Below are 26,719 nucleotides of genomic sequence, written 5' to 3' on the forward strand. Positions count from 1 at the left end.
CAACAGTGTATGCTTTTTAACTTGTTTGTGTAAAGTAAAAAAAAAATAAAAAAAAAAAACCATGTCTCAAAAATTATTATACAACTTCCAGCACCATTAATTAACAGACCTGCCGTATTACTAGAAATAGTATTCCACTGAAAGAACAACACTTGGTGGATAATTGGATAAATTGAATCCATTCCCATCAATCCCATTTTAAAGAAGTTAAAGCACCTCTTGAGGTTTGAGGTTTCAGACTTGGTTGAACCAAGTTGTTTTGAATCAGTGCCTCAGCATTTAATGGTGATAATCAACAGAGCTGCACAGTCTTTAGTGAATGTTAACTGTGCTCTGATGGCACGACAGCTTGCATGGCATCTGTTTTTATAGGATATTTAAACAGTATTTCTGCCTTACAAAATAGTATCAAGAAGATTTAGACTTGGTGGTGGTGGAGACATCCCTATAATGGTGTCAGCATTGAGCTTGGCTTGTTCTGCTCAGATTTCTTTTTCATTTCTCCGATTCCTCTATCTCCAGTCTGTGGTCCTCATTCCATCCTTTTCTAGCTCATTCTGTTTTTTTTCTTTAGGCCTTCAATCCATTACAGCCTTATGGCTTTGCTCTTTAGTGCAGTGATGGTTAATGTAGTTTAAGGTGTCTTCTTACTCTATCTGGGACAGGCTCAGAGGTTCATTGCAGTGTTTTCTGTCCCCTGGCGCCACAGGCTATTTTCACACACAAAGATATTAATAGATCTCTCCAGGTTAAGCAGTGAGCCGCCTGTAGCAGCTGTGTGTGACTGAGTGTGAGGGGGAAGGAGGGATAGAGAGAGTGCATTAGAGAGTCTGTCAGTTCTGTAAACTGAACCTGATGTTCTTCATGTGCTCTCTGCCTAAGACTGCAGATTTTTCCAGACATACTTGATACTGCACATGTAAAGACCTCCGGCTTATTTTTTGTGTCCGTTAAGTATATTTGTACAATCGCTGGATTAGAGTGTCTGATAATGTACTTAATCACAGCCACTCACAGTAATATTTCTCGTTTATTATTTTGTCAGCTGTCAGTACAAAACTCTAGGCATCAATCAACCAGTCAGGACAAGGGTGCATCTCTTCTTGCCTTTCAGTCAGATTGCATTTCTAGCCTACACAGCATGTGTGTATTTTTGGAGGGAGCTCTGAACCTAGGAGCTGAATTTGTTTGTGTTTTAAGTTTCTAAACATTATTATAAGTTCCCCTAGCAACACTCACTACACCTTTAAAGCCTCAGAAAGTGGATTAGTTCTGATCTCATGGTACTCAATATACAATATAAAATCCATACATATTTTATGATCCTCTAACGTATTCATTTATTCCAGCAGCTTTTCTTTGCTTTCAAGGTAAATCTAAAAATAATCTCATTTAAAAATATCAAATGTTTTTATTTACTGAGATTGAAATACTCAGACATATTCAGCTGATATTTGAGCAGTTTTTTCTTGTTACTGTCATGTAGTTAATGAATTAATAAGGACAGTAAATATACCAGTAACCATTTAAAACTTTAATAGTTAAAGTCCACACACAGTTACCATGCATACACAGTAAAGGTTGATTTAATGCATTCTAGCAACATCTTGTCTCATGCTGAAAATGAAGTAGAGCAGCTTATTTATTTTCCAAGTTTTCTCTAATGCACAATTTGACTGTAATCACATCACACCGATATTCATCGTGTTGTAGGTGATCATTAAGCAGGAACCAGGAGAAGTAACTACATCGACATCTTCACAGCAGCAGCCTGGATCCACAGCACCAGCCCAACAGCAGTATGTGACTGTGAAAGGGGGTCACATGATTGCTGTGTCACCCCAGAAGAGTGGGGTGGGGGCAGGAGCTGGAGCCACACCTACCAAGGTGACCATTTAATTCAAGATTTTCGGAATAATACATTGCTAAACGCATCACACATCATATATTTATTGATTAAGTGTTTGTTTCAGTGCAGTTGGCTTGAGTTCTACCTAAACGTGGTTGTTTGAACGTTCATCTGTTTGATATGACTAAAAAAAAATTCAAATTTCAAGGTAAATCTCAAATGCATGAACACCATCATATGTGGTATGAAATCTTTATGGTGTTTAGAATGCCAGGGCTTCACATTTTCCTGAGTGAGTAAAAGATGCAGGTTTTATGTGAAACTATTATTATTGTTGTTATTGTAGCCATTGTTTGTTATTGTAGGTATTAAAAATGTTTTCTTCTGTAATTTGCAGTATAACTGGTTTTCATCTATTATCTTTGGTTATGTGCAGAGTGACCTCTCTGTATCATTAAATCTGCTATCTGCAATAGTCTGTTTACAACCTGCTCACAACTTTCAGCACCATAATGCAATCTCTTTTCCAGAGATTTCATGCACTATTCTCCTGTTTTTCTTTCGTCCTTCTCTTCTCTCTCTCCCTCTCTCTTCTCTCTCGCTCTCTCTCTCTCTCGCGCTTTCTCTCTCATTCTCTCTCCGTCTCTCCCTCTCTCTCTTCTCTCCTTCTCTCTCTTCTCTCTCTCTCTCTCTCTCTCTCTCTCTCTCTCTCTCTCTCTCTCTCCTGTTTGTAGATGGTGGGGATTCCAGTTGGCTCTGCCCTGCAGTCTGCAGTAAAGCAGGTGGCCATCAGCAGTGGTCAAATCCTGGTTGCTAAGTCAAGCCCTGCTGTCTCCAAGGTAATGGGACAGAAGCAGGTGGTGGCACAGGGCGTGGCTAAAGCAATTGTCAGTGGGGGCGGAACAGGTACCAGCAGTGGGGTGTGTGTACAGCAGGTGCACACCGGTGCCAAATCAACAGGAGGATCAGGAGGCAGTGGCAAGAGTGGAGGTCAGCGTTCAAAAGTCTTTTATGTCTCCTCAAAGAAAAGTGCAGTCATGTCAATGAATGTGACCTTGTAGGACGACACAACATGGCATTAATTTTCTGAACATTTTAAATGACACCACTGATGAATATTAGCACAAATAGGAACGGAAACGCTTATTACAAAAATCTGTTGATCGTTTATTTTGTGCCAGCCAATCACCTAAGGTTTCTTTTATGAGACTAGATGCAGAGAGATGACAGAAGCAAACAGCTCTTCTTGTCATATTCATGCAAGGTGTGTGCGTGCGTGTGCGTGCGTGTGCGTGCGTGTGCGTGTGTGTGTGTGTGTGTGTGTGTGTGTGTGTGTATATACAGAAGTGTGAGAGACACTGTGTATTTTGGGAACAAAGTGTGTAAGTGAGAGAACGACTGAGGGATGTGAAATTGCTAAGAAGTAAGCGATTGAAAAATGTGGGACTAATAAGGAGTGTTGATTGCACATTGTAATATTGCTCATATCTCTGTAACGTCAGATGGAACTTGGATTACATTTTATAAATGTTACTAGAACATGGAAACGGGTGTATTTGTTTGAGTAAATGAATAAATGTTGGTGTGAGGAAAAAAGTTCCAGTTCAAAATCCTGAAATTACAGTTTAGTAGTTACACTATTTCTGCATTATATTAAAGTTGACAGAATGGTGTAGTGTGTAGTGTTGCTACCTCACTGCTCTAGGGTCCCTGGTTTAAACACATGGTGTTTGTGGACTTTTTGTGAAAGGTCCGTAGATTTTCTTCTACTTACATGTCAGTGGGTGGATTGGAGGATAACCCCAGGTGTGATTGAATGTGTCATGTCGTGTGTATCCGCATATGGTGCCCCAAAATGAACTAGTGTTTAATGCTTGTGCCCTGGGATAGGCTCCAGATTCTTTGTGATGTTTTCCAAAATTAATTGGTTACTGAAAATGAATGAATGAATAATAATGCACAGTCTTCTTATCTTCTTTTTCTTTTTTTAATTCTCTTGCCATTGCAGTCATATTGTCTGCTTTCTCCTCAGTAATGGCAACGCTGCAGTTACCGGTGAATAATTTGGCTAATTTAGCCAACCTGCCTCCGGGCACCAAGCTCTACTTGACCACGAACAGCAAAAACCCATCAGGCAAGGGCAAACTCCTGCTCATCCCACAGGGAGCCATCCTGAGAGCCTCAAATAGCGCAGGTCAGTGTACACTAATACATTTCAGTGTCATATTCTCTTGAACGCTAATCCTGTTAAGCTTGTGGTTTTATGGTCAAATCCTAGAAACAGGACTCACTATATTTTGCTTTCTCTCTAGGGCACCAGTCGCAGAGTTCTTCTTCTGGTTCTGCTCAGTCGTCCGGCAGCAGCTCTGGATCCAGCAGCCTGCCCACCAGCCTGTCCTGCACCTCGTACATACTGAAACAGACCCCACAGGTGACACACATCCACACTAACATTGTCAGTACACGTTGCACTATTCAAATACTATTCTAGTGTTCGTAATATTTATAATTGCAACAGAAATCTACTTCCAAAGTCCCCTGTTCTACCTTTATAAGACATAATGTGTTTTTATACACAGTCTGTTTACCATCAGACAGGTTCAGCAGTTCTTGCTGGTTTGTATTAATTGCGACACCATTGCAACACAGTGACGTTACATTATTTGTCATCTTCCTTACTTCTATAATAAAGAATAGTGCCCCTTGATGGTCACTTTTGTATTCCTTTGTCCAGCATGATCTTTGTCAACTTGTATTATTTTTTTATGCATCATATATATGCAGTCACAATAAAAAAAACTTTGATGGAGAACCGTATGCCCTTTCACCTGATAGACATCTAATCCAATTTTTTCAGGTTGTTGCTAATGTTGTAATGATTTACACGCACTGGACACCTTATTAGGAACACCTTAGCAATACTTGATAGGACCACACTATTCTCTCAGAACAGTTTTCCTGTAGAGTCCTAGCAGGGATTCTACAAGCTGCTAGAAATCTTATGTCAAGAAACGGATGCACACCTTTAGCAACAATACTAAAATAGTGTCATTCAATCAATGCTTGATAAGAAAACAATGTTTGCCAAGAAAATCTTTTCCACACCATTACACAACCACCAGCCTGAACTGCTGACAGTCAGGTCGGGTCCATATATTCGTGACACTGACACCAAATTTTAAACCCCACCATCTGCATGCCGCAGCAGATCTCAAGGTTTATCCAACCGGCAACATTTTTCATCTTTCAACTTCAACTGTCTAGTTTTGAAGAGTCCGTGTCCACTGTAGCCTCTGATTCCTGTTCTTCTGCTGTGGTAGCCTACCCATGCTTTCAGTCTGGCCATTTTCTTTTAGGCAATTCTTATCAAAATGCAGTTTCCACCAACAGAACTGCTGCTTACTGGACGTTTTCTTGTTTCTCACACCATTCTGTATAACCTGTAGAAACTGTTGAACAACTGTTTCTGTGACTATCAAATCACACTAATTGGCCCAAAAAATTAAAAACATGCTCAATGTGATCATGTTATTCATGATTGTCTGTTTACTAATTCGTGTAATTATCCAAAGTAATTTCTAAGAAGGTGGCTGGTGAGTCTATTGTATATATGTTTGTAGTCTTACTCTCTAACACTGAATGACAAACTCCATAGTCCTATGAAACAAATCGGTTACTATATTTAAGCACCCATGCATCCTCTCTCGTATTAGAAACAGACATTCAACACAACTGGCAGATAACATGAACAGGTTGTCTATGCTGTACTGATTCCTTTTGTTATTGACCTTTCCAGGGCACATTTCTGGTTAGTCAACCAGGGGGTTCTGGAAAGCAGAGCACAGCCAGTTCCACAGGTCATGCCACATCTAGTCCCACCTCTGTTACCCAGCAGGCTATTCGTGTTACAGCAGGACAGAAGGCAGCCATCTTGGCTCAGGTATGTCTCATGAAACAATGATTCTTATAAAAGAGATAGGGGGAGTGTTTCTTTCACTGTTTTGCATGCTCATGATGAATGTTGAGTAACACAAAGTATTCTTTAGAAATCACATGTGTGAACTGCATTAATCTTAAATTAATCAGTTGTATTTGGTTTAGTATTATTGTGCTGCTAAATTGATATATTTGTCTTTTATAATAAGAGATAAACATTACCAATATTACCTACTAATTATCTGGTAGCTTGAGTAAAATGTACAAAGACTAATAAGTGAGCATGTGAAATCATTTCATATTTATTAAAGGCCCTCTACAAGACTACAGTCGTGGACATTTTTCCTCCCTGATGAGTCTATTGGTCATATTAAACGCATTGAACTTGTTTTCTCTGATCTGCTTTTTCTTCTTCTTTTTCCTTAATCTGTGTTTTTTCCTGCTGTCAGTCTGTGTTGGTGTATTAATTCCTTCTTGCTGTTTGCCTTTTTTCTTATTTTCCCTGACATACCTTTTGGGCGATTCAGCTTATTGATCTTGCGCTTGTTCGTCCTCTCATTCCTCTCCCCTTCTTCCTCCTACGGTGTGCTTCTCACTGCTCATTCTCCAAGCTCTGAGCCTTGGTTTATTTATTTATTTGTTTGTTTGTTTATTTATTTGTTTATTTATTTCTCTTCTTTCATCAAGTACTTGTTTTGTCAGTCAGTTCTGCTGCAAACTGGTTTCTAAGAGGAACAAAACTCGGGACAAGATGAAGTCTGTGTGTTTGCTGAATATTCTATGTTCTATATAATATATGTTATTTATTTATAAAAAAAAATTGGTGTTTACATTCATATTGAAACTGTCTGCATTGTCGTGGTGTGTGGTTCGATTGACAGGTGGTCGGTGGCTCCCAGGGGTCTCAGGTAAAGCTGTCTGATGGCTCGGTAAAGACGGTGACGGCTGCACATCTGTCCAAACCAGGCAGTACCACTTTGAGGATGACGGGGGGACTCATCACAGCAACCACTTCAAGTTCACCAGCCGCTACCTCCACTTCTCAGCAGGTGAAATATATGTTCATGGATTGAATGTGTGTTTTAATGTGTTTTATGTCTGTATATTTGTATTGTTCCTTTTACTGCATGGTTCAGAACACATGACCCTTTAGCTTAAAGGATGCCAAAATAAAAGATGATGCACAAGACTGGTTTTGCTGTTTATTTCTGGCACATATATAACAGTTTAATCTTTTATTTCCTGTCTTTTGGGGAAAACTGTCTTCTATTGCATGTATTTATTCTTTCACTTAATAATAATAATAATAATAATAATAATAATAATAATTACACACACTTTCTTTTCTGTTTTTTGCCCTCCAGTCAGCAGAGGTTGCTGGAGTGTCTTCTGCTTCCTCAGGTACTAAAGCAGCTGCACAGCATCCTCTACTGATGGCAGCCAATCAGGCTGCAGTAATCAGTGCCGCTAAGAGTGCTAGCTCAGCAGCTAACGCAGCAAAAAACACAGGCACTGTTGTATCGGCATCTAAAAGTATCAACATGCCGCTTATCAGCCTGTCGAAGGCAGCAGGGACAGCGGTAGTGAGTGTGCCCAAGAGTGCCAGTCCTTCATTGGTCAGTGCCGCATCTCTCGTGGGAGGAGCTACAGTCAGTGGGAAGGCGGCGGCTGCAATTTCAGGTCACTGACAGTTTATTTTCACCATCTTGTTTAGTGTAAAGGTGTTTTTTTTTTTTAATGAATTTGAAAAAAGTTTACAATTTAAATAGAAAGCATGATCAAGGCTTTGAATCAGAATTGCTATAATTGCAAAAGTATTTCAAGTAGTATAAAAACTTTTTTGACTACTGCTAAAAACGTGCCTTTAAAAATATAATTTATTCACGATTGTGTGTGTCTGTGTGCACGCTTGTGCACCTATGTATTTTTAACATCTTGTAGGCATGTTAAAGCTACATTCTGGGCAGTCAGGCTCACAACAGACGGTTTTGACGATTCCAGCTAACCAGCTTAAGCAGCTCAGCATCAGCGGTGCATCCACAGGCCTCCAGACAATCCTAATGCCTGTTGGAAAAGGTAATGCAATCTCCCTCATTCTCTGTTAAGTTGGTGCTGTAATTGTTCTTGTGAAAGTTGCACATGAACAATGCACTGAAGGGAAATAAACTAAAATATTCAGCGCAAATAAGGTCTACAACCAACAGGAGGGACGGAAAGAATTTTGGGTGCCTTGACAATTAACATTAAAAACATTTGATCACTGTGTCTCATCACTGTACAATACAGTGTCTTTTATGCATAACGCATCATTGTTCAGTGACATACTCATGTCTGCTTTGCTCTCTCTTTTTTGTGACATAAAAAGATGAAACATATAATTTCAGAACTTTTTGCACATTTAATGCCATAATAGCAACCAACAGACTTCAGGCAAACTAAGAAAAAAAATAGGAATACTTTAGGAGGAAAAAAAGAGGGGGGGGGGGGGGGATTTTTCTCACTTTCAGCAGTAATTATCCTATAACTGCCATCAATTAACCCTCCTATTGTCCTCCTATACAAATTAGGAGCACTGAGTCAACTTGACCTTGTCTGTTTTGACTGCTTATAAAAAATGAAGTATATAGCCCTATTCGGACGGGACTAGTTTTACAGGGGGTTGTTAGAGTGATTTCAGTTTCACAGACATACTTTGTGATTTTAATCCTGTCCGAATCTGCCATGTCTGTCTTTTTCTCACACGACCTGTGTAAAAATTCCAAAGCAAATTACCTACTGTTTTTACATGTGGTCTTGTGCAACGCCCACATGTAAAACACAGACACTCCTACCTCCGTAATAAACACACAGATGTTAGTCCCGTCCAAATCCATACATGAAATGACAGATGTCAGCTGAAAAAAATTCTAACTCAAACGTCGTTTGGAAAACTAGTCCCTTCCAAATAGGGCTTTAGTGATAGCCGTTTTTTTTTCCACCTTTTTAGTCTAACTTGTTTCCAACATATTAACTTATATTTTGCAAAAAAAAAATTATATTTGGTATAATAAACCTTATTTATATACAAAAATGCCTCATTTTTTAGTTAAATTTTGAATTATTTTCACTATAGAGGCACAAAAGTTGATGCACAATTACAGGCTGGTATATTTCAAGGGCAGGAGATTGTTTTGAAACCATTTTGACCATTTTTAATGTCAGTAAATAATAAAACCTGTTTTTTTCCAGGCCAAATTGACTTGAATGCTTATAAATAAAAAAATTCTACAATTATCACCATTCTGTGTGTAATATCTATTTTGCCCACCTGATGTCATCTGATTAACCAACAACAGGCTACACACACACACACACACACACACACACATATACACACACACACACACACACACACACACACCCCACTCAAAAACATGCCATAATTTCATGTGAATAAAACTTCGTTTACCTCATGTTTTTTATTATACTTAATTTATGAACGATAAACCTTATGAAATTATGCCATGTTTTGAGTAAAATAAGCAGAAATTATTAAATATTATTTTGGATAACCACTGACTGATAAATGTCAAACATTACTCAGCATATCTCCAGGCCAAAGCTGACTGATGCAACTAAATTCATAAATAAGAGAGAGGAAACGAATATGATTTGAATATGAAAACACAACTTGTGTGTGTGAAAGATTGTTGGTAGAAGAAGAAGAGAAGATAGCAAGCATATAACACGTGTGAAATATTTACAAATGATTGTTTTTGTTTTTTTGGAGGCCAAATGAATTGCAATGCCCAATGCTTGTGTGTGAGTGTGTGCGTGTGTGTGTAAAGCTTGTTGGTAGATCAGATTTTGCCCCCAGCTGGACAAATGCATCTAACAAGTGTGAAATATTTACAAATGAGTAGCTTTTGTTTTTTCTGGAGGCCTAATGAATTGCTATGCTCAGTGCTTGTGTGTGTGTGTGTAGCATCATTTCGGTAGATCATATTTTGCCCTCTGCTAGGCAAAGGTATATCAAAAGTGAGAAATATTTACAAATGTGTAGCTTTTTTTTTTCTGGAGGCCTAATGAAATGCAATGCCCAATATGTGTGCATGTGTGTGTATGTGTGTGTGTGATGTTTACAAATGTGTAGCTTTTGTTTTGTCTGGAGGCCAACTGAATTGCAATGCCAAATGCTTTGAACAGTGTTTGACTGTGTGTGTGTGTGTGTGTGTGAGTAGCATCATTTCAGCAGATCATATCAAAAGTGTGAAATATTTACAAATGTTTGGCTTTTTTTTCTGGAGGCCTAATGAAATGCAATGCCCAATTTGTGTTTGTGTGTGTGTGTGTTTTGGGTGCGTGTGTTAGTGATCATTTTATGTGTGCGTTTTTGTGTCTGTATGCATGTTCATTTTGCTGGAAAGGGCAAAAGTGTGACCCATTGCCCCACTAAATGTGGCCGGGTCAAAATGACCCAAAATGATTTAAAACGCATATTATATACTGGTCTGAACACATAGTTCAACGAAAATATACAAAATTAATTTTACTTGCAAAGTTCATAATTCGGGGTGCACGGTGGCTTAGTGGTTAGCACATTCGCCTCACACCTCCAGGGTCGGGGTTCAATTCCCGCCTCCACCTTGTGTGTGTGGAGTTTGCATGTTCTCCCCGTGCCTCGAGGGTTTCCTCCGGGTACTCCGGTTTCCTCCCCCGGTCCAAAGACATGCATGGTAGGCTGATTGGCATCTCTGGAAAAATTGTCCCTAGTGTGTGATTGCGTGAGTGAATGAGTGTGTGTGTGCCCTGTGATGGGTTGGCACTCCGTCCAGGGTGTATCCTGCCTTGATGCCCAATGACGCCTGAGATAGACACAGGCTCCCCGTGACCCGAGGTAGTTCGGATAAGCGGTAGAAGATGAATGAATGAATGAAGTTCATAATTCGTAACAATCCTGGTAAATTTCAGGCAAATATGTGGAAGAAAACCCAAGTTATGACACATTAAAACCTTCCAGCCGGGTCAAATAGACCCAGGGAAAATAGGAAGGTTAAGTAAATCAAAAAAGATCAGCTGTCTCTGTAGGATTTTCCTGATATCATCATCAGTCATCATTTCATTCAACTGCTAAAGCCGTGGTCAAATATCTTACACATCATGTACAGGATCTCACTGTCAAAAGTACTATGGAACATCTATTATCTAAAACCGTCAATATTTCGATGCTTCAAAAATTGACAATATGAATAAACTTTGGGAGATCCATTTAAGGCGCTACAGGAATACGTCCACCTGACAATAATGTTTCATTAAATAAATATGAATCAGATTAAATGAATCAATAGGCAGGATGGGCTGACATATCTTTCTATTTAAAAAATAGATAAATGAAAATTTTGGCCATAATTCTGAAAGATTTGTTTGGTGCAAAAACACCATACACACCGTGAAGCAGGGTGATGGTAGCATGCCATGGGGCTGCTTTAATTGGGAAATTTCTGCCCAAAGTGCAACTCAGTTTAACAAAGGAATGGTTTCAGAGGAAGATCAACATATTAGAATGGCCTTGTCAGAGCCCAGATCTGCAGAATGACTTGAAGAGGGTTGTGCACAGAAGATCCCCTCTAGAGGGGAATAAAATTCCCAGATCAAGAATTGTTTGTTTGGCAGACTAATTTTTTGTCTTTTGAAAACTTTCTATCTGGTTTTCACTTGAATTTGGTTGATGGTTAGATAAACCATCAACCAAAAAAAACGACAAATTTTTTTTTGTCGTTTTACTTGTCTAGCACAGTAATTTTGAATTGAATTTAAATCATGAATATGAACTACAGATTGTTTAGCTTTTCAACTTGAGCAGTGTTTGTTTGAGCACTTTTTGTATGTGGTTCCCCTTCCATACGTTTGAAAGTGACCGAAAGTAATCGATCAGATGGCGTTCAGCTGTTTGATTATCAGATTTGTGTTATTCGCTCCAGAACAACAGAAGACAAAATGATATAGTCATGTATGGCTGACAGCGATATTGGTTTTCTTGTATATATTGATCCAGTAAGTCAAGACAAAAGCAAGAGGATGAATTCTGAAGGGCTATATTATCTGCTCAGATTCAGCCAAATGGTACAAAAGTCCATGGAGGGTGCTACACACTGCAGAGGGGAAATGACCCAAAGCATACTCTGAAAACAGCCCAAGAAAAGAAACACAGAGTCTGGTGATATTTAGGGGAAACACACATCATGCCATGGATTTGTTTAATTTATGATTGATTGTTGTACCTTATTGTACTTTAAAATGTAAGGGGACTAAATCTATACATTAAATTGCTGCTTTTGTAGCTGTCCAGCAAAGTATATTGTTGAAATGTAATAATACAAATTCAAATGCAGACTTTAATGTATGGACCCGACTGTATATGTCTATATACATGGTATTATATTTCAGATGCCCTTTTGAGTACTCAACTTTTTGTATGTATAATTCTTAAATCATTCTTCATATTTTTTTTCTCTACCTTTATACCTCTTTAAAATATTATTTTATTCCTTTATCAACTTTTTTCTCTCTCTCTCTCTCTCTCTCTCTCTCTCTCTCTCTCTCTCTCTCTCTCTTTCTCTCTATATGTACTCATCTCTTATTTAAAGAAACATTTGAGATTCAGAATCAAACTCACTTTGCAAGAGAACAGGATAAAAATTCACCACATGAAGCCATCTTGCATATTTGGTCTTGAGAATTGTTCATCCTACACACTTCATACTCTGCCCACATTCGCTCCAACAGCCTGTAAGGGTTTGCAGGTTTTAAGCCCACATCGCTCTGACCCTGTAACCACGTTGCGTCGGAGTGTATGTGTATGATTCTTGTGAAGTCTGTATAATGTTGTCTTATTTTTTCACTTATTAATTACTTTTTCCTCATTTAAATCATTTTGATCAGAAAATGCACAAAGCAGAAAACAGTGGACTTTCTGTAGTGCTCTGGTTTTTGTTCTTTATTAAATGGCGCTATCGAATTTATTCTTTTGCCTTCTCACTTTCTCCATTTCTCTCTCCCTCTCCCTTACAGGCTGTAATTACAGCACAGATTGATTTGTTCCTCTGTCCAAAGGCAACATGATAGCCAGTTCTGACTCTGCGTGTGGGAAGGGCACATGAACATCATGGCGTTAGATTAGCTGTTTCCTGTAATAGGCCTCACAGTTGCCATAGTGATAAGGCATAATAGAAAGTGTTGGGGGATAAAACCGTATGTCATGTATGTCATAGAGCCATTAGAAAGCTTCTGAATATCTGGGACCTTTCAAAAACCTAACAATTGTAATAATTTATGACTGGCAGTAATAAGCCTGTGTATGTGTTTTATAGTAGTGCAATCTGGGTCTAAATCTGCATCCAGTGCTCAGAGTGGAGTTTCCCTTTCTACCACTGCACCTCTAGCTCAAGGTGAGAAGCAAGGTGTTTTGTCAGCATGCATAAATATGTACTAAAACTACTGCTTTTTAACATTCTTTTGTGCCTTGCATTTTCTTTTGTGTAGTCAAGACAGAACCGGGATTATCCAGCTCCTGCACAACCCCAGTAACGCCCACGTCTACCCCTCTATCTACAGTATCTACCCCCCTGCCCACAGCCACCTCTGCTACTGTTAAACTGGAACAAGGCACAGAAACCGTGACACATGAGCTTCTTAAGTAAGGACAGCCACAGGATTGCCACAACACATGAAAAATCAAGTTAATAGCAACCACAAACCCAAATCGCAGCCTGTAACACACAACGTCAGGAAAAACACACACTGATTCACTTTTTAACAATAAACAAATTGCTTACAATGTTCTACATCCCTTTGCAATTAAATAACATGCCTTCGAGAATCCACAATTCATTCATTAGGCAAAATCATTAACATGCCTACATATTAACATGGAGCATGTTATTAGATGCCACTATAGCATCTTGCTACAATACAAATAACCTGATGAAACATGTTTTGGTTTTAAAACGTTACCTTCACTACAGAGCTGTGATCAGCGCTAGGTAGTGGCTGGCTTAAGCTCATAGAGCAGTATGAGCATGTTCATTAAATTGTGCCTGCCATGAATTGTGCACACACAAGGTAGAGAACAGTATGCAGTGAAACACACAGGTACTGAGTACTGAGACGTTTTTTTTTTCCAGAACAAGGTGCATTTCATGGCATGTTGTGCACATTTTAATGACCCTTCTCTATGCCCTGTAAGCTTTAGGTTAATCACTGTATAAATGCCATAACATAAAATGTGCAGCAACCATCATAAACAGAGCTCACTGACCCCTGATGTTCCTGACTGATTAATACTATATAGGATACTCATTTTGGTATCTGTATTTGTGTCAATGAGCACCAAGAACATACTCATACTTTTGGTATTGAATGAATGCTTCCCTGTTTTTAAAAGATATTTGAAGTAAAGTTTCCACATCTCAGACCTAAGGGGAATTTGTTTACATCTATCAGTAAAACATGTTGCTTGATATTGTCTCGGTTACTGATAAATGCAGAAAACTCTCTGCTCACAGGATACATCATTATTTTAGTGTAGCAAAGAACCCTAAAAATGGATGTGCCACATCCCCAAAGCAGTTCCTTCAGTCTAGTGGCATTTACAGTTATGTCTGTTACAATTAGAGTATATTATCTTATAGTGTTTATATTGCCTTGTAACAAGACAAGATCATAATAACCTCTCTCTCTCCCCATCTCTCTCTCCCTCCCTCTCTCCACTCTCTCTCTCTCTCTCCCCATCTCTCTCTCCCTCCCTCTCTCCTTCATTCTCTCTCTCTCCTTCACTCTCTCTCTCTCTCTCTCTCTCTCTCTCTCTCTCTCTCTCTCTCCATCTCTCTGTCTCTCTCCATCTCTCTGTCTCTCTCCTTCTCTCTCTGTCTCACTCTCTCTGTCTCTCTCTCTCCCTCTCTCGCTCTCAGTACGGAACATATTGAAACCATGTTGCAACTTTTGACAGCTGCAGTGAAGAAATTTCCTTTGATTGTCCCAGAAAAAAGTGAGACACTTCTCTCCCTCGTGCTAATATTAAAACTCAAAGTCTCAATGGCTTTGATTCTGCACTTTGCAAACTATGAGAGTCTGGGCACAGGTTGTGTATTTTTCCACCTGTCCACTTTAATTTTGCATAATAAATAATCGCATGTGTGCTTGTTCTCAGCTGAAGATTCCCACCCGTTCTGTGCTACCTCTGTGGAGCAGTACTATTCCTGGAACATTGGAAAACGCAGAGCCGCAGAGGTAGTGTGTGCGCGCGTGTGTGTATGTGTGTGTCAGAGAGAGAGAGAGAGGATCTTACTCACTCTTTCTCAGCTCCAGAGACATGATATTGCACTTTAATATGTTTTAGGTCAGCATAATGTCAAATCATTGCTCACTCTCACCTTCTCTCATATTTTGTGTGTGTGTGTGTTTGTGTGTGTGTAGCTCCAGAGGGCAGTAGCAGTGAAGCGTCTAGTTCAGGATATTTTAGACCGGAACCCACGACTACAGGCCCTCAGCCCACCTAAAACCAGGGAAGTGGTCCAGTGGTGTCGTCTCCGTGGATTCACACCCCCTGACCCTGAACCCCTGCGCATAGAGGAGGACTCCATAGAAGACATTCTAACACAGATAGACAGTGAGCCAGGTCTGCATCTCTGTGTGTGCGTGTGTGTGGGTGTTATAATAATTTTCATAGTACTGAGAACCTGTTTGAGATCTCTGTTACAAACAGCTGCATGTCAGGGAAAATGAAGACTGAATTGTGCTATACAATGTAAATTGTCAAAGCATATGGAACTGCTGTTCATGTAAAAGGCAGATGAAGATGCTTGGAGAGACACATGATAACTAGCTCTTTCTGTTAATGAGCTTACAGAATTTTGTGATTAGCTAGTGCAGTTCTAATTGACAAGGAGAAAGATTTCACTTTATAACCCCCAGAGCAGGTCCAGTGCCCTATTTAACTCCAAATAACAATAAACATTAAGATCTTCTGAGTATAATATATATATATTTTTAAACCTAGAACAAATCTAAAACAAAGTTTTAAATTGGTTCCTTAACATTTGAATCTTTTGTGTACATTTGCATGGACTAATGCAAAAATATGGGAGGTAAAAGGCATCCAATTAACCTTTTGGAGCAAAACAATGAGGGAGGTTAATATCATTTGGGACAAAAGGTACATTATTTGCTGAGACACACCATTTGTTACTCCAGCTGCCTGTTTAATGCAGCATACTATGAATTTTGATTAATAGCTGTAGTCAAGATTTAATGTGATATGCCAGAATGGCCTCTTGTTAAGCTACACCTTAGTGGAAAAACCACACAGAGATGTTAGATGGCACAGAGCTCTGAGCCCAGTGACAACTGGGCTTGACCTCATTAAATGTTATGATTGTTATTTTTCTATGAGAAAAGCCTGATTAAATTCAGCTGCTGAATTGAGAGCATTTATCCTGACCTTTGTTCATTAACTAATTGCAGAGGTTGTGCAGCTCAGTGCCTGTGCATGTCCATAAATCCACATTTGAAGGAACATGGATTAATCAGTAGGGCTTTATAAAGCCGATGCTGGTCCTGATCCTCAAAATAAATTTCTCAGATTTTGATTAAATCTTTTATTTTTACTACATGTAAAAACACGTGTGTACTTTTTTCCTCTGCATGGAGGGTGCACGTACATGCGTGTATGTGTGCGTGTGTGTTTGAACCCACAGGCTTGCTAAACTTTCTAAAAGATTTAGATTACACTGTGAGATCATAACATTAAAGGCTAAGAATACTGATATTTTAAAGTTCTTTTCAATTTTATTTGTATGATGATTTACCCAAAATATCTAAATTCAGAGTATAAAATTTAAATTTAAGCTAATTTTTAGGAATAATTTTATAGAGCGGTAGCATGTATAAAGAAAAACGAAGTGGGCCTAAACCAGAACCCTGTGGAACACTAAACTTTACAAAGTCACCATTTATGTTTACATACTGATGATAATCAGTAAGATAAGACCTGTTTTTAACTTTTTGTAGCCAATAAAATAGAACAGTATGATCAGTGTTGTCAAAAGCTGCACTGAGGACAAGCAACACCAGCGAGGAGGCAAATTCTGATCAGAGGCCAGGAGCAGGTTTTTAAATCAGGGGTTTGATAACCACATGTTTAAATGATTTTGGTACATAGCCACTGCTAAGGGCAGATCTAATTGATTTTTTTTTTTTTTTTTTAAAGAAGAGATTGAGTTGTTTTTGGTATTATCTGTTGGAAGAAACGTGTAAATAAGGCATCTGTATACATAATGTAGTATACAAGTAGTTTGATCTAAACACTGATCTGATTATAGTAATGTTATGTACAGGGTTAGCTATGAAATTATCTGATTCATTGTTGATGGTGTACATTAACCTTGTCTCAAGAGAGTCTTAACTTGATCTATGATTAGGTGACTTGAGAAAGTGCTTCTAATAAACAGATCATGAATGTGACTTTTAACATTAAGTAACACTGAATGATTATAAAATCTGTAAGAACACTGCAGTGTTTGTGTCTTTGTGTATAAATAGAGTGTCCCTCTACTCTAACGGATGGTGAAGAACTGTGTCAGCGTCTTGAGCAGTTGCAGAGGCTATTAAAGACTGAGCCAGAAGAGGAAGACACAGAGCCTGTTGACATTGTTGCTGTCGAAGAGGACCGAAGCAAAAGGGTCAAGGTCAAGCAGGAGCAGGAGGAAGCAGAGGAGGAGCCCAAATTCTTCCTGGGGTTATGTCCCTCTTCCCAGTTTGTCCGAGACACAGCAGAGCAGGTGACTTATCATTCAGCCAATCATTAGACCTGTCTGTTCTGTTGTTCCTACATCTGACTGCAGCAGACTTCATTTAACTCCTCTAATAATCTAGGCCTCTCTTTCTTTATTACATCTCTCTCAGATTGGTGTGACTTTCCAGCCAGTTGAAGTGGAGAGAAATGTCTTTGCTCCTGTAGTGGAAGCCATGATTCTCAAGGTAGATATTTTTGGGGAAAAATTATACTTTTCTGCATTAGCTGTATCTTCATTTTGGTTGCATAATGCTGATTAAATTAATCTACAATGTGTTAATGTATTTCACTTTTCTTCATTCTTACACTGTATAAATATAATTTGTGATTAAATCTGTTGATTAGGTTTTTTGGCTTCAATTTCATAAGTTCAGAAATCCATATTTGTTTTAGTAATGACACAGATGTGCTTTATTTCCTTTATTCATGAGCCTGTGATGGTTCTGAATATATTTAGCACAGACAACAGTGACAAATCTGAAGATGATTAAGCAGGATGTATTCAGTGCACTTGTCACTACATGCCCTTCAGCACTTTCATTAGGCTTGATGTGAACCTGGTTTGCCTTTATGATGATTTAGACTTTTTTCTATTTGTTTGTTGCTTAAATTTATTTTTTTTTAAAAATGACCTGCTTAATCACAGCAAATGTTATTACACGTGTGTTGTTCTCCAGAGCGTCTCTGAATTCTGTGTGCTGATTATAGTGATGTTTCTGATTACAGTGATGCTACAGTCTAATGTCAGGAATCTGTCTGTCTAAACCTCCAATGGGCCCACACATTTTAAAAAAGGCAGTCACTTTTGAATTGTCTCTGGAGGAAAAACCCGCTGAATAATGAACAGTATTCATCTTCACTGATGTAACCTGGGCTGTATTATAATCCGTATAAAACCATTGTTTATTTCTAGGCCACACAACAGTTTGCCAGTGAGGTACTGAGAGAATCACTAGCAAATGCCTATGGGAAGTCACCTCAAAACAGGTATGTGCACCCTTGCAGTCCTCTTGTATCTTCATCAATCCAAGTATCATCAAATATATTTGTTTTTATTCATCTGTCCATTCTTAGTTTCGTACATATCTTTCCAAACTATTGCAGTCTTATTTATTCCTGTGTCTAATGGTCCATGAACATGGCTCTTGACCTGTAGTCAAAGAGGTCACACAGTTTTGGGAGGTGTATTGTATGTTGTCAGTATTCGTAATTTCATTGTATGGCCAATTATTGGTGCCCAAATGTGCATCTCCTACAAATTGCTGCCATAGAGTTGAAAACACACAGTTGTGTAGGTTGTCTGTGTATGCAGTCGCATTAAGGCAGTGGTCTTCACTATTTTTTATGTGAGTCACACTGATAGGACAAAGTCAACAGGAGAGCCACTTTCACCGCAAAGTATGGCAAGTTATTCAGTCTTAAATAGCTTATCTGCTTAAATATACTGTACAATATTGCAATACAATAATTACTCGAGTTGCGGATGATGCATGCTCCCCATCAGTTACCTCTTTTGTCACTGTCACATTGCTTTGTTGCTGTTCATTTTGTGCACGGGATTGTTTGATAAGAAATCGATCCATTTTTTTAGTCCGTGTGTACAGTAAACATAAGTTGTTAACTAGCATGAAACACAAACTAGCTTCTGGCAGGCCGCCAAAAACTGGCTATTGCGCAGAACGCAGTGACGAGTCAAATAATATATAAATATATATTATTATTTTTAATAGAGCACATTCGTTTTTCTATGCTTCCTGATTGTTTTTAATGTTATTTAAATGAAAAATACATTTTAACCACACGATCCTATCATCGTATTATTTGCTGCCATGCGAGCCGCATATTAAAGCTTGGCGAGCCGCAGGAGGCTCGCGAGCCACGCAATGAGTAACACTGCATTAAAAGATTGTTTTACCAGAACTAAGTAGCCCAAACATGTTCCAGCATGATAGTGGCCCTGTGCACAGGTCCATAAAGACATGCTTTCCATGATTGTAATGGCTGAACATGACAGACAGACAGACACGACTTTGTCATTGTATAGTACAGGTACACAGCAACGAAAGGCAGTTTGGCATCTACCAGAAGTGCAAAGAGTAGCAATTGTGCAAATAGACAAGTGCAGATAAATATGTAACATATGTACAGCATGTAATATATATGTGTGTGTATATATATATCGTCACTGTCGGGCAGAATCCTCGTATCTCCAAAACCATTATTTTTCAGGAAATTAAAAAAACGCCGTATTTTTTGAGTTATTAAACATTGTATTGTTAAAGTTGTTATTATACCTTATCTTGCTATCATATACTGTTGTGTAGCAACATTAACACAACATTTTCCCAAAGTCACGTTTTATCGGAGATACAAGCTTTATGACTTGGGAGCAGGGAGATACGAGATTATGCTGTCATTGATAAGAACGGTACGGACACAGACGTCGCTGCTGCCAGCAGTGTTCAATAAAGTCTGCGGTCACGTTGAGCCTTTTGACAAGAGAAATGACTAATGACTGTAGTTACATACATCTTCCTAAACTCTATTTTAAAGGTTTAAGAGCTATAAGTCATGCAATACAAAACACGATAAACTGATTAGGCTGTCTAATAGGTGGAAATTAGTCTAATCTGCTCGCAAACTTACCTTCGTGGCTCACGGGTTTCTTTCTGCACAGAATCATTACAGCTATCGATTTTTAACAAAACAAACCTACTCAAATGTATCTAACCTAACTATTGTCACTTGTTAGTGTCCAAAAAACAGTGTTTTACATGCACAGTGCCAAGAGAGGCATTGTCTATAAGTAGGCTGACTTAAAGTCAGTAAAATAATAAAAACAATAATTTAATAGTGGTATCCAAAACATTCAATTTAATTCAAATATTATATTATAAAAAAAACATTTTAAAACGTCAATGAACATGTATAATAAGCAGTAATAAATAGATACTTAAAATACATCAATAACACAGATAAACATCGATAAAATCATAGTTAAAGGGATAGTTCACCCAAAAAATAAAATTAATAAAGTTCAAATTATCTTTTCACTACGTTATACGGCATGTTTACGTATAATAACGAGGCAAAAAGCCAGCCAGCTTGCTTAAAGTGATGAGCATGACGGTTGAACATAACGGTTTGCCTTGACATTGTAAGATACAATCCTATCTTATCTGCAATGCACAGGGTTTAGTCCGCGTTGCAGTGGATTGTCTTGCGCTAAATTCCTGTCCTCAGACGAGCACCAGAACTAGCGGGGTCAAGATTTTTTTTTTCTTTGAGCCCCACGAAAATCACTTTATATATCACTTTAAGACGTGTTGATTCGTTGCGACTCTTAATCTTGAGGAGAAATATGCCGCGCAGCTCTCCCGTGGAGTGAAGAAGAGGTGGAGTTACGAGATTTCTCAGACAGTTGAAGTGTCCAATGGAGTTAAGAGATTTGCGTTCAAGCTATTTTCAAGACTTTAGATTGGTTAATAACCTGTAAAAATAACAGACCCACGTGGGGACTGACCAATAGTATCGATATGTGAAAAAATATGAAATTGACCAAATTTGGACATGCGAGGTTTCCGCCCGACAGCGACGATATATATATATATAAATATAAAGGCTATAAGATACACATAAATGAAATGGTCCAGATGTATGTAAAGCACAATATGAGGAGTATAAAAAATGCAATATATATGTACATTGTATGTATAATTTCAGTAGTGTGATGGTGGATGGGAAAAAAAGCTGTCCCTGAACCTGCTGGTTCTGGTGCGCATGTTCCTGTATCTCCTTCTTGATGGAAGGAGGTTAAACAGTTTGTGACTAGGATGTGAAGAGTCCTTGATGTCATCTGCATACTTTATGAAGATGTTAGTTATGCAGAGGAGCACAGTTGTGGGTAAACAGGGAGTAGAGTAGTGGTCTCAGAACACAGCCCTGTGGGATGCCAGTGTTCAGAATGAGAGTTGAGGATACTTGTTTGCCCAACCTAACAGATTGCAGTCTGTTGGTGAGAAAGTCCAGAATCCATATGCAAGTGGAAGTGCAGATACCCAGATCATTGAGCTTAGTGATCAGTACAGTGTGGAGGACTGTACTGAATGCAGAGCTGAAGTCAATGAACAGCTAGGTGTTGTTTTTATCCAGGTGGGTGAGGGCTGAATGAAAAGGGCCATGGAAACTGCATCCTCTGTCGACCTGTTCGGGCAATAGGCAAACTGGTGTGGGTCCAGTGTAGGTGGTAGGCCCTCAGTGAGGTGATTCAGAGCCAGATTCTCAAATCTTAAAAGCACGTTTAGGGCAACTTAAAGTATAAAAGGCAGAGAACACAGTAAAAAAAAATCATAGCTGGTCTAAATCTTGGATTTTGATATAACACACAATATAGGCAGGCATCGAGACTAAGATCCCAAGGTGTTGTCTAGAATGAGATGCTATGTGTGTAAAGCGGGAGCTAGCAGAGATAAGCTTATTTGTTATTCAGGAACTCGGTGTAAAGGATGGGGCTGAGTACTTAGTCTGCATTTCTGTCTGGTCTCATTCTCAGGAGTCACTCACACACAACCAAGATTCTTATATACATTCACACAGATCTTCATCTCTGCCTCAAAATCAAAACCACCCCCACCCCACCCCACCCACACACACACACACACACACACACACACACACACACACACACACATACATCTGTCCATTTCTCTTATCTCTGAAACACACAGACTGTTAGCAAAATCTTATTCATCCCTGTTTTATATCTCTTAAACCTTTGCTACACTGATTCTGGCAATTAATTTAATCTTATCACAGATTATTGCATCAAATACGTGATTCAAGCAAAGGTTTTTCACTTGCTTAGAGGTTATTATAATTAGTGTATCTATTTGCACTTATATCAGTAACAATACACATAAAATAGTTGAAAGTACTTGGAACATAATTGATTCATATAATTTTTATTCTTGTGGTGATGCGGCAAATATGCAAAAGCTGCAAATACATGCATAAAAATAACCATATTAAATAAAAGTTAAAGGGTAAAATCTGAGTTTATCACAACCAGCGTTGGTCCGACACGACATCCACAAAATGAGGTTCAAGATCATACACCTTTATTCCACTCTCCTTATAATGCACTATGCTCAATATTTTCACCACATTTTCCTCCCGGACAATTGGGAGTTTACCAGACACGTTATCTCATTCTACATTGACGATGTAATCAAAGCTCCCGTATACAGAATATTAAGTGTCCTTGGTTCCCATACTTCTGGATTTTTCCCACCACATGTGTCTGATAAACAGCTCATTCTTTGCTGAGAAATCAGCATGGGCAAGTCATTTTATTGTAACACATACTTTTATTTAAACATGTTTTTCTTAGCTTAGTGTTAACTTTAATGTCTTTTGTTTTATTTAATTATGATTAGAATTTTGATTCAATGAACCGACGAGCAATTTGATTTGATTTTTCACTGTTTACAAACACTCTTTGTATCTGAATCTCACACATGTTGTTTTCTCATTTGTTACACATATACAGTTGCAGCTGAGGCCATACATAAGCTTAGATAAGCCCAGAAAATACACTACAAATGGTATGATTTAAATAACAGTTTAACCCAGGGCATTTCCATTATTCCCCTTGTTAGCCACAAGTGTTCCCCATGAGCTAAATTGTTGCTCACATTAGAACCCAAGTTATACCATGAGACCATCACCAGATGTGCAGTATTGTACAGAGACAATATTTGTTTTTAGTCCTAATATTCAAAAAAATCCACTTCTTCAACAAAAAAATTAAATGTTATAGAATAATGTTTGTCAGTACAGAAAGCAGCATATTATGTAACACTACTATTATGAGTTTTGCATGTGCAACAGAATCTCCAGGATGCTCAATAAAACATACCCAGTGTCCTTATGAAACTGCAAATATTGTACCCAAGACCACATTTCTTGCCTTTTATTGCATTTGCTAGTACTGTATATATTTCACTCCCTTTAGAGATTATTATCCATCATTTCCAGTGTAGATGAATGCTTCAATGAAGTGATGTCATGCATGCCATAGCATGCTTCATAACATCAGGACCTAATCTACATGAAACTACTTTGCAAGACAATTTGTTGCCAACTATATTTTGATTTTGTCTGTTGGTTTGCTGCTATTGTGCTGCTATATAGAGTTGTATAATAGTATTTTCTGATTAAAATGGCATCAAGAATTCTGTTTAAAAAAGATGTCCCTCACTGATTAATCACTTGTATGATATTTCCAGCCTTTAGCAGACGCCCTCATTCAGAGCAACGTACATTTTATTACATTTTTCTTTGTAACTAAAACTCCTAACCGTCTTTATAAAGGTTATTTTCTTTCTCTCTCCTTTCCTCCTTTGTTCTTTTTTCTCCCAGAGTTCCCAGAGAAATCTCAGCCATGAATATACACCAAGCTGCCAGCTCAATGCCAACCTGTGATTTCCTCACTAATAGGTACAGCTACCTACCTATTTAATGTCTTCCTGTGCTTTTTCACAGCTTCTTGTTGAAGTAGGGCGATCATGTTAATGTGTTTTTCATGGCTTTAAAAATATAAAAATAAAAGTAAAAATAGTGCAGAAATCCATTTCAATCTCTGACAATTTCTTGTAAATATGTTAAGGGTCAATGTTTATTGTTTTTATTTTTTTGGGTTGGTAGGTACATGGGCTTCCTGCTGAAGGATGGTGGCCATGAAGACTGAACGTGGATTTGGAATTCCAGAGCTGCTAAAATAAACTCACATACACATGCACAGATTACTGTAACCTTTCAGCAGTGAATAAGTGTGAAATGCACAGAGGCTGACCCTTCAGACACAGGCATCACGTTAACAGCAGATGTACAAACCGAAGATGTGTTTGGATGGAATGAAGTGGTTATGTTGAACCCTCTGATGGTGTAACAGCAGTACAGGAGTTATCAGCACATGGACATCACTGTTGAGTTTAACAAGATCCTACATTTATTGTCTGGACCTGTTCAAATCATCATTCTCAATGATCTGTATTTTGTTTGACTTTCATTATTATGAGTATCACATTCAGATTTAGATTGCGCTTAGTAACATGTGGTCCTATGTGACTGATTCTCTGCTTGTCAGATCAACACGAGCACCTATATACAAAGATGAGGGGGAAAAGAGGCACTCAATATACCAACCTGTTGTGTGTTTAGTTAGTTATTAATTTCATCTTCATTTCACGGTTTTCTACAGTCAGTTTTAGTGCATTTCTGAGTAGAGACTGCATACTTTGCAATACTAGTGATACAGAATGGTTATGGTAGTGCGATCACTGTTGTACTTGTATGTATTAACTAGTCTTAATCTGTGGGTTAATCTGTTGTAGGAGACCCAACCAGAAAATCAGTAATCACATGTCTATTGTGAAGTCTCTACGTTCACTGTTTTCACTGTTAAGTCTTGACCATCTTCAGACTTAAACATTGCAGGAGGTGTGTTTATTAGCTGATAACTTACACAGTGAAGAGAAAATTCCAGTGTTGTATTTTGTAACATTTGCTGAAGCGTTTTTGTTATGAAGATGGCTGGTGCTTGCTAGACTTGCTGAAGTCTTAATGTTCAGGTGCTTTTACATCATTATATACACAAGCCTTTCTCACACCTTGTCCTACTGTATCTCACTATTGTACGGTTTTGCGTGAGCAAACACACCTTATCAAACTTGCTAAGTACATGTTTGTTACTAAACCACATTTAAACCCAGTATGCCACGCTGGAGATGAAACAAAGCTAAATTATGCAGCAGTTATCTTTACAACACCCGAATGGCAGTTGTGTGTTCAGGAGGTAGGTTTCTGGTGGTAGATGGCTCATTCGTGCAGAAGGTTTTGTGGTGTTGTATTCTCTGAAATTGCAGCGTTTTTTGTAGGATGAAATTTAGACAAATTTGATTTAGACACAAATGCAGTTAATGGGCTCAGACATGCCTGGTGAATTCTCCTGGCTTTCATTCCATTTTTGTTAGCTTAAATAGTGTTTTAGTCTAAGCTGATACAGTTGAGTGCAAATTTGCACGGCTTTAGGACAAAATGAAGAAAAAAGAATGAAGTAAAACGCTGAATATGATCTCAGTTCAGAGGTTTGCAGCTCTTTTTCAGAATGTGATATTAAAAAAATTGTAAAGACCTCTGTACCCACTCTCCTTTAAAACTACCTCCAATCTTATATTCTCTAACAGGCTTTTGAATTGTTTAGCTGGAATTGTTAACCCCACCATTCTTCCTGAGTGGCTAGTCCTTGACCTGTTCTTATTGACACATCTGTTAAACTTTGCCACGTCAGACACTGCCTTGTTCAGGTGGGTACACTGCGGTTATAGCTAAATGTAGACCTATTGCCTTCGGTTGTTATTTTTTTTCCCTTCCATATTTAAACTTTTTGCACTCGACTATATCAAGTTCTACATTGTGATCAATGTAGAAGTAACGAACCAGCAATGCGTTTGTCCGGTGTGTCCACGTATTTGTAAATGTATGTCTATTTGCGTGTGGGTGCCAAGGTTTGTTTGCTCTGTGACAGTTGTATATTTTTGTGTATGCACATGCTCTGTGCACGAACAGACTTAATTAAACAGTCATAACCTGTTTAAACAATCTTAATGTATTGTAGACACACATGACCAATTATATTTTGCCTTGTTATGTAACTAAAAATAATGACTATTCTTGTATTAAAATGGTAGATATGCCACTAAATGTTTTACTGAGATATTGTATACAATGTGTTTGGGTTATGTGCTCAGTGCCTCTCTCATTATAGCCTCTCTCTCTTTTTCCTCACTCGGAAACAAAGAGAGAGAATGAGGGTGAGACCAAACATTGTGTGAGTGCAGGATGTTTACTTACTGGTTTCTCTCTCGACTTGCGTTCACTTGTCAGTATTTGCAGTTTCGGGGTCGAATCTTAATTGACATCGACAACTTATTTCATTAACGATTGACCCGTTTTGTCAATGATTGAACTGATTAATTTCCTTTAGCATTGTGAAGGTTAAGGATACAAAGGCAATCTTCAGCTTTAAGTGAATCAGTGCTTTA

At 38.4% G+C, this 26,719-nt stretch overlaps 1 protein-coding gene across 3 annotated transcripts in view; it reads left to right on the plus strand.

Moving 5' to 3' along the window:
* Positions 1–26,378, plus strand: part of yeats2 (YEATS domain containing 2) — a 42,510-nt gene extending 16,132 nt beyond the window's left edge. For all 3 annotated transcript variants that reach the window (XM_060871806.1, XM_060871797.1, XM_060871814.1), the window contains exons 14-31: positions 1,714–1,887; positions 2,584–2,839; positions 3,882–4,043; positions 4,162–4,280; positions 5,646–5,789; positions 6,667–6,834; positions 7,150–7,465; positions 7,727–7,861; positions 13,135–13,212; positions 13,307–13,460; positions 14,734–14,810; positions 14,973–15,052; positions 15,239–15,440; positions 17,363–17,601; positions 17,726–17,800; positions 18,529–18,602; positions 24,036–24,113; positions 24,321–26,378. In XM_060871806.1, coding sequence (XP_060727789.1) covers positions 1,714–1,887; positions 2,584–2,839; positions 3,882–4,043; positions 4,162–4,280; positions 5,646–5,789; positions 6,667–6,834; positions 7,150–7,465; positions 7,727–7,861; positions 13,135–13,212; positions 13,307–13,460; positions 14,734–14,810; positions 14,973–15,052; positions 15,239–15,440; positions 17,363–17,601; positions 17,726–17,800; positions 18,529–18,602; positions 24,036–24,113; positions 24,321–24,363 — 2,574 coding nt within the window. In that variant the 3' untranslated portion in view covers positions 24,364–26,378. The remainder of the gene's footprint in view (positions 1–1,713; positions 1,888–2,583; positions 2,840–3,881; positions 4,044–4,161; positions 4,281–5,645; positions 5,790–6,666; positions 6,835–7,149; positions 7,466–7,726; positions 7,862–13,134; positions 13,213–13,306; positions 13,461–14,733; positions 14,811–14,972; positions 15,053–15,238; positions 15,441–17,362; positions 17,602–17,725; positions 17,801–18,528; positions 18,603–24,035; positions 24,114–24,320) is intronic.
* The last annotated feature ends 341 nt before the right edge of the window (positions 26,379–26,719 follow it).

Source organism: Tachysurus vachellii, chromosome 1 (genome assembly GCF_030014155.1).
Source record: "Tachysurus vachellii isolate PV-2020 chromosome 1, HZAU_Pvac_v1, whole genome shotgun sequence".
NCBI lineage: Eukaryota > Metazoa > Chordata > Actinopteri > Siluriformes > Bagridae > Tachysurus > Tachysurus vachellii.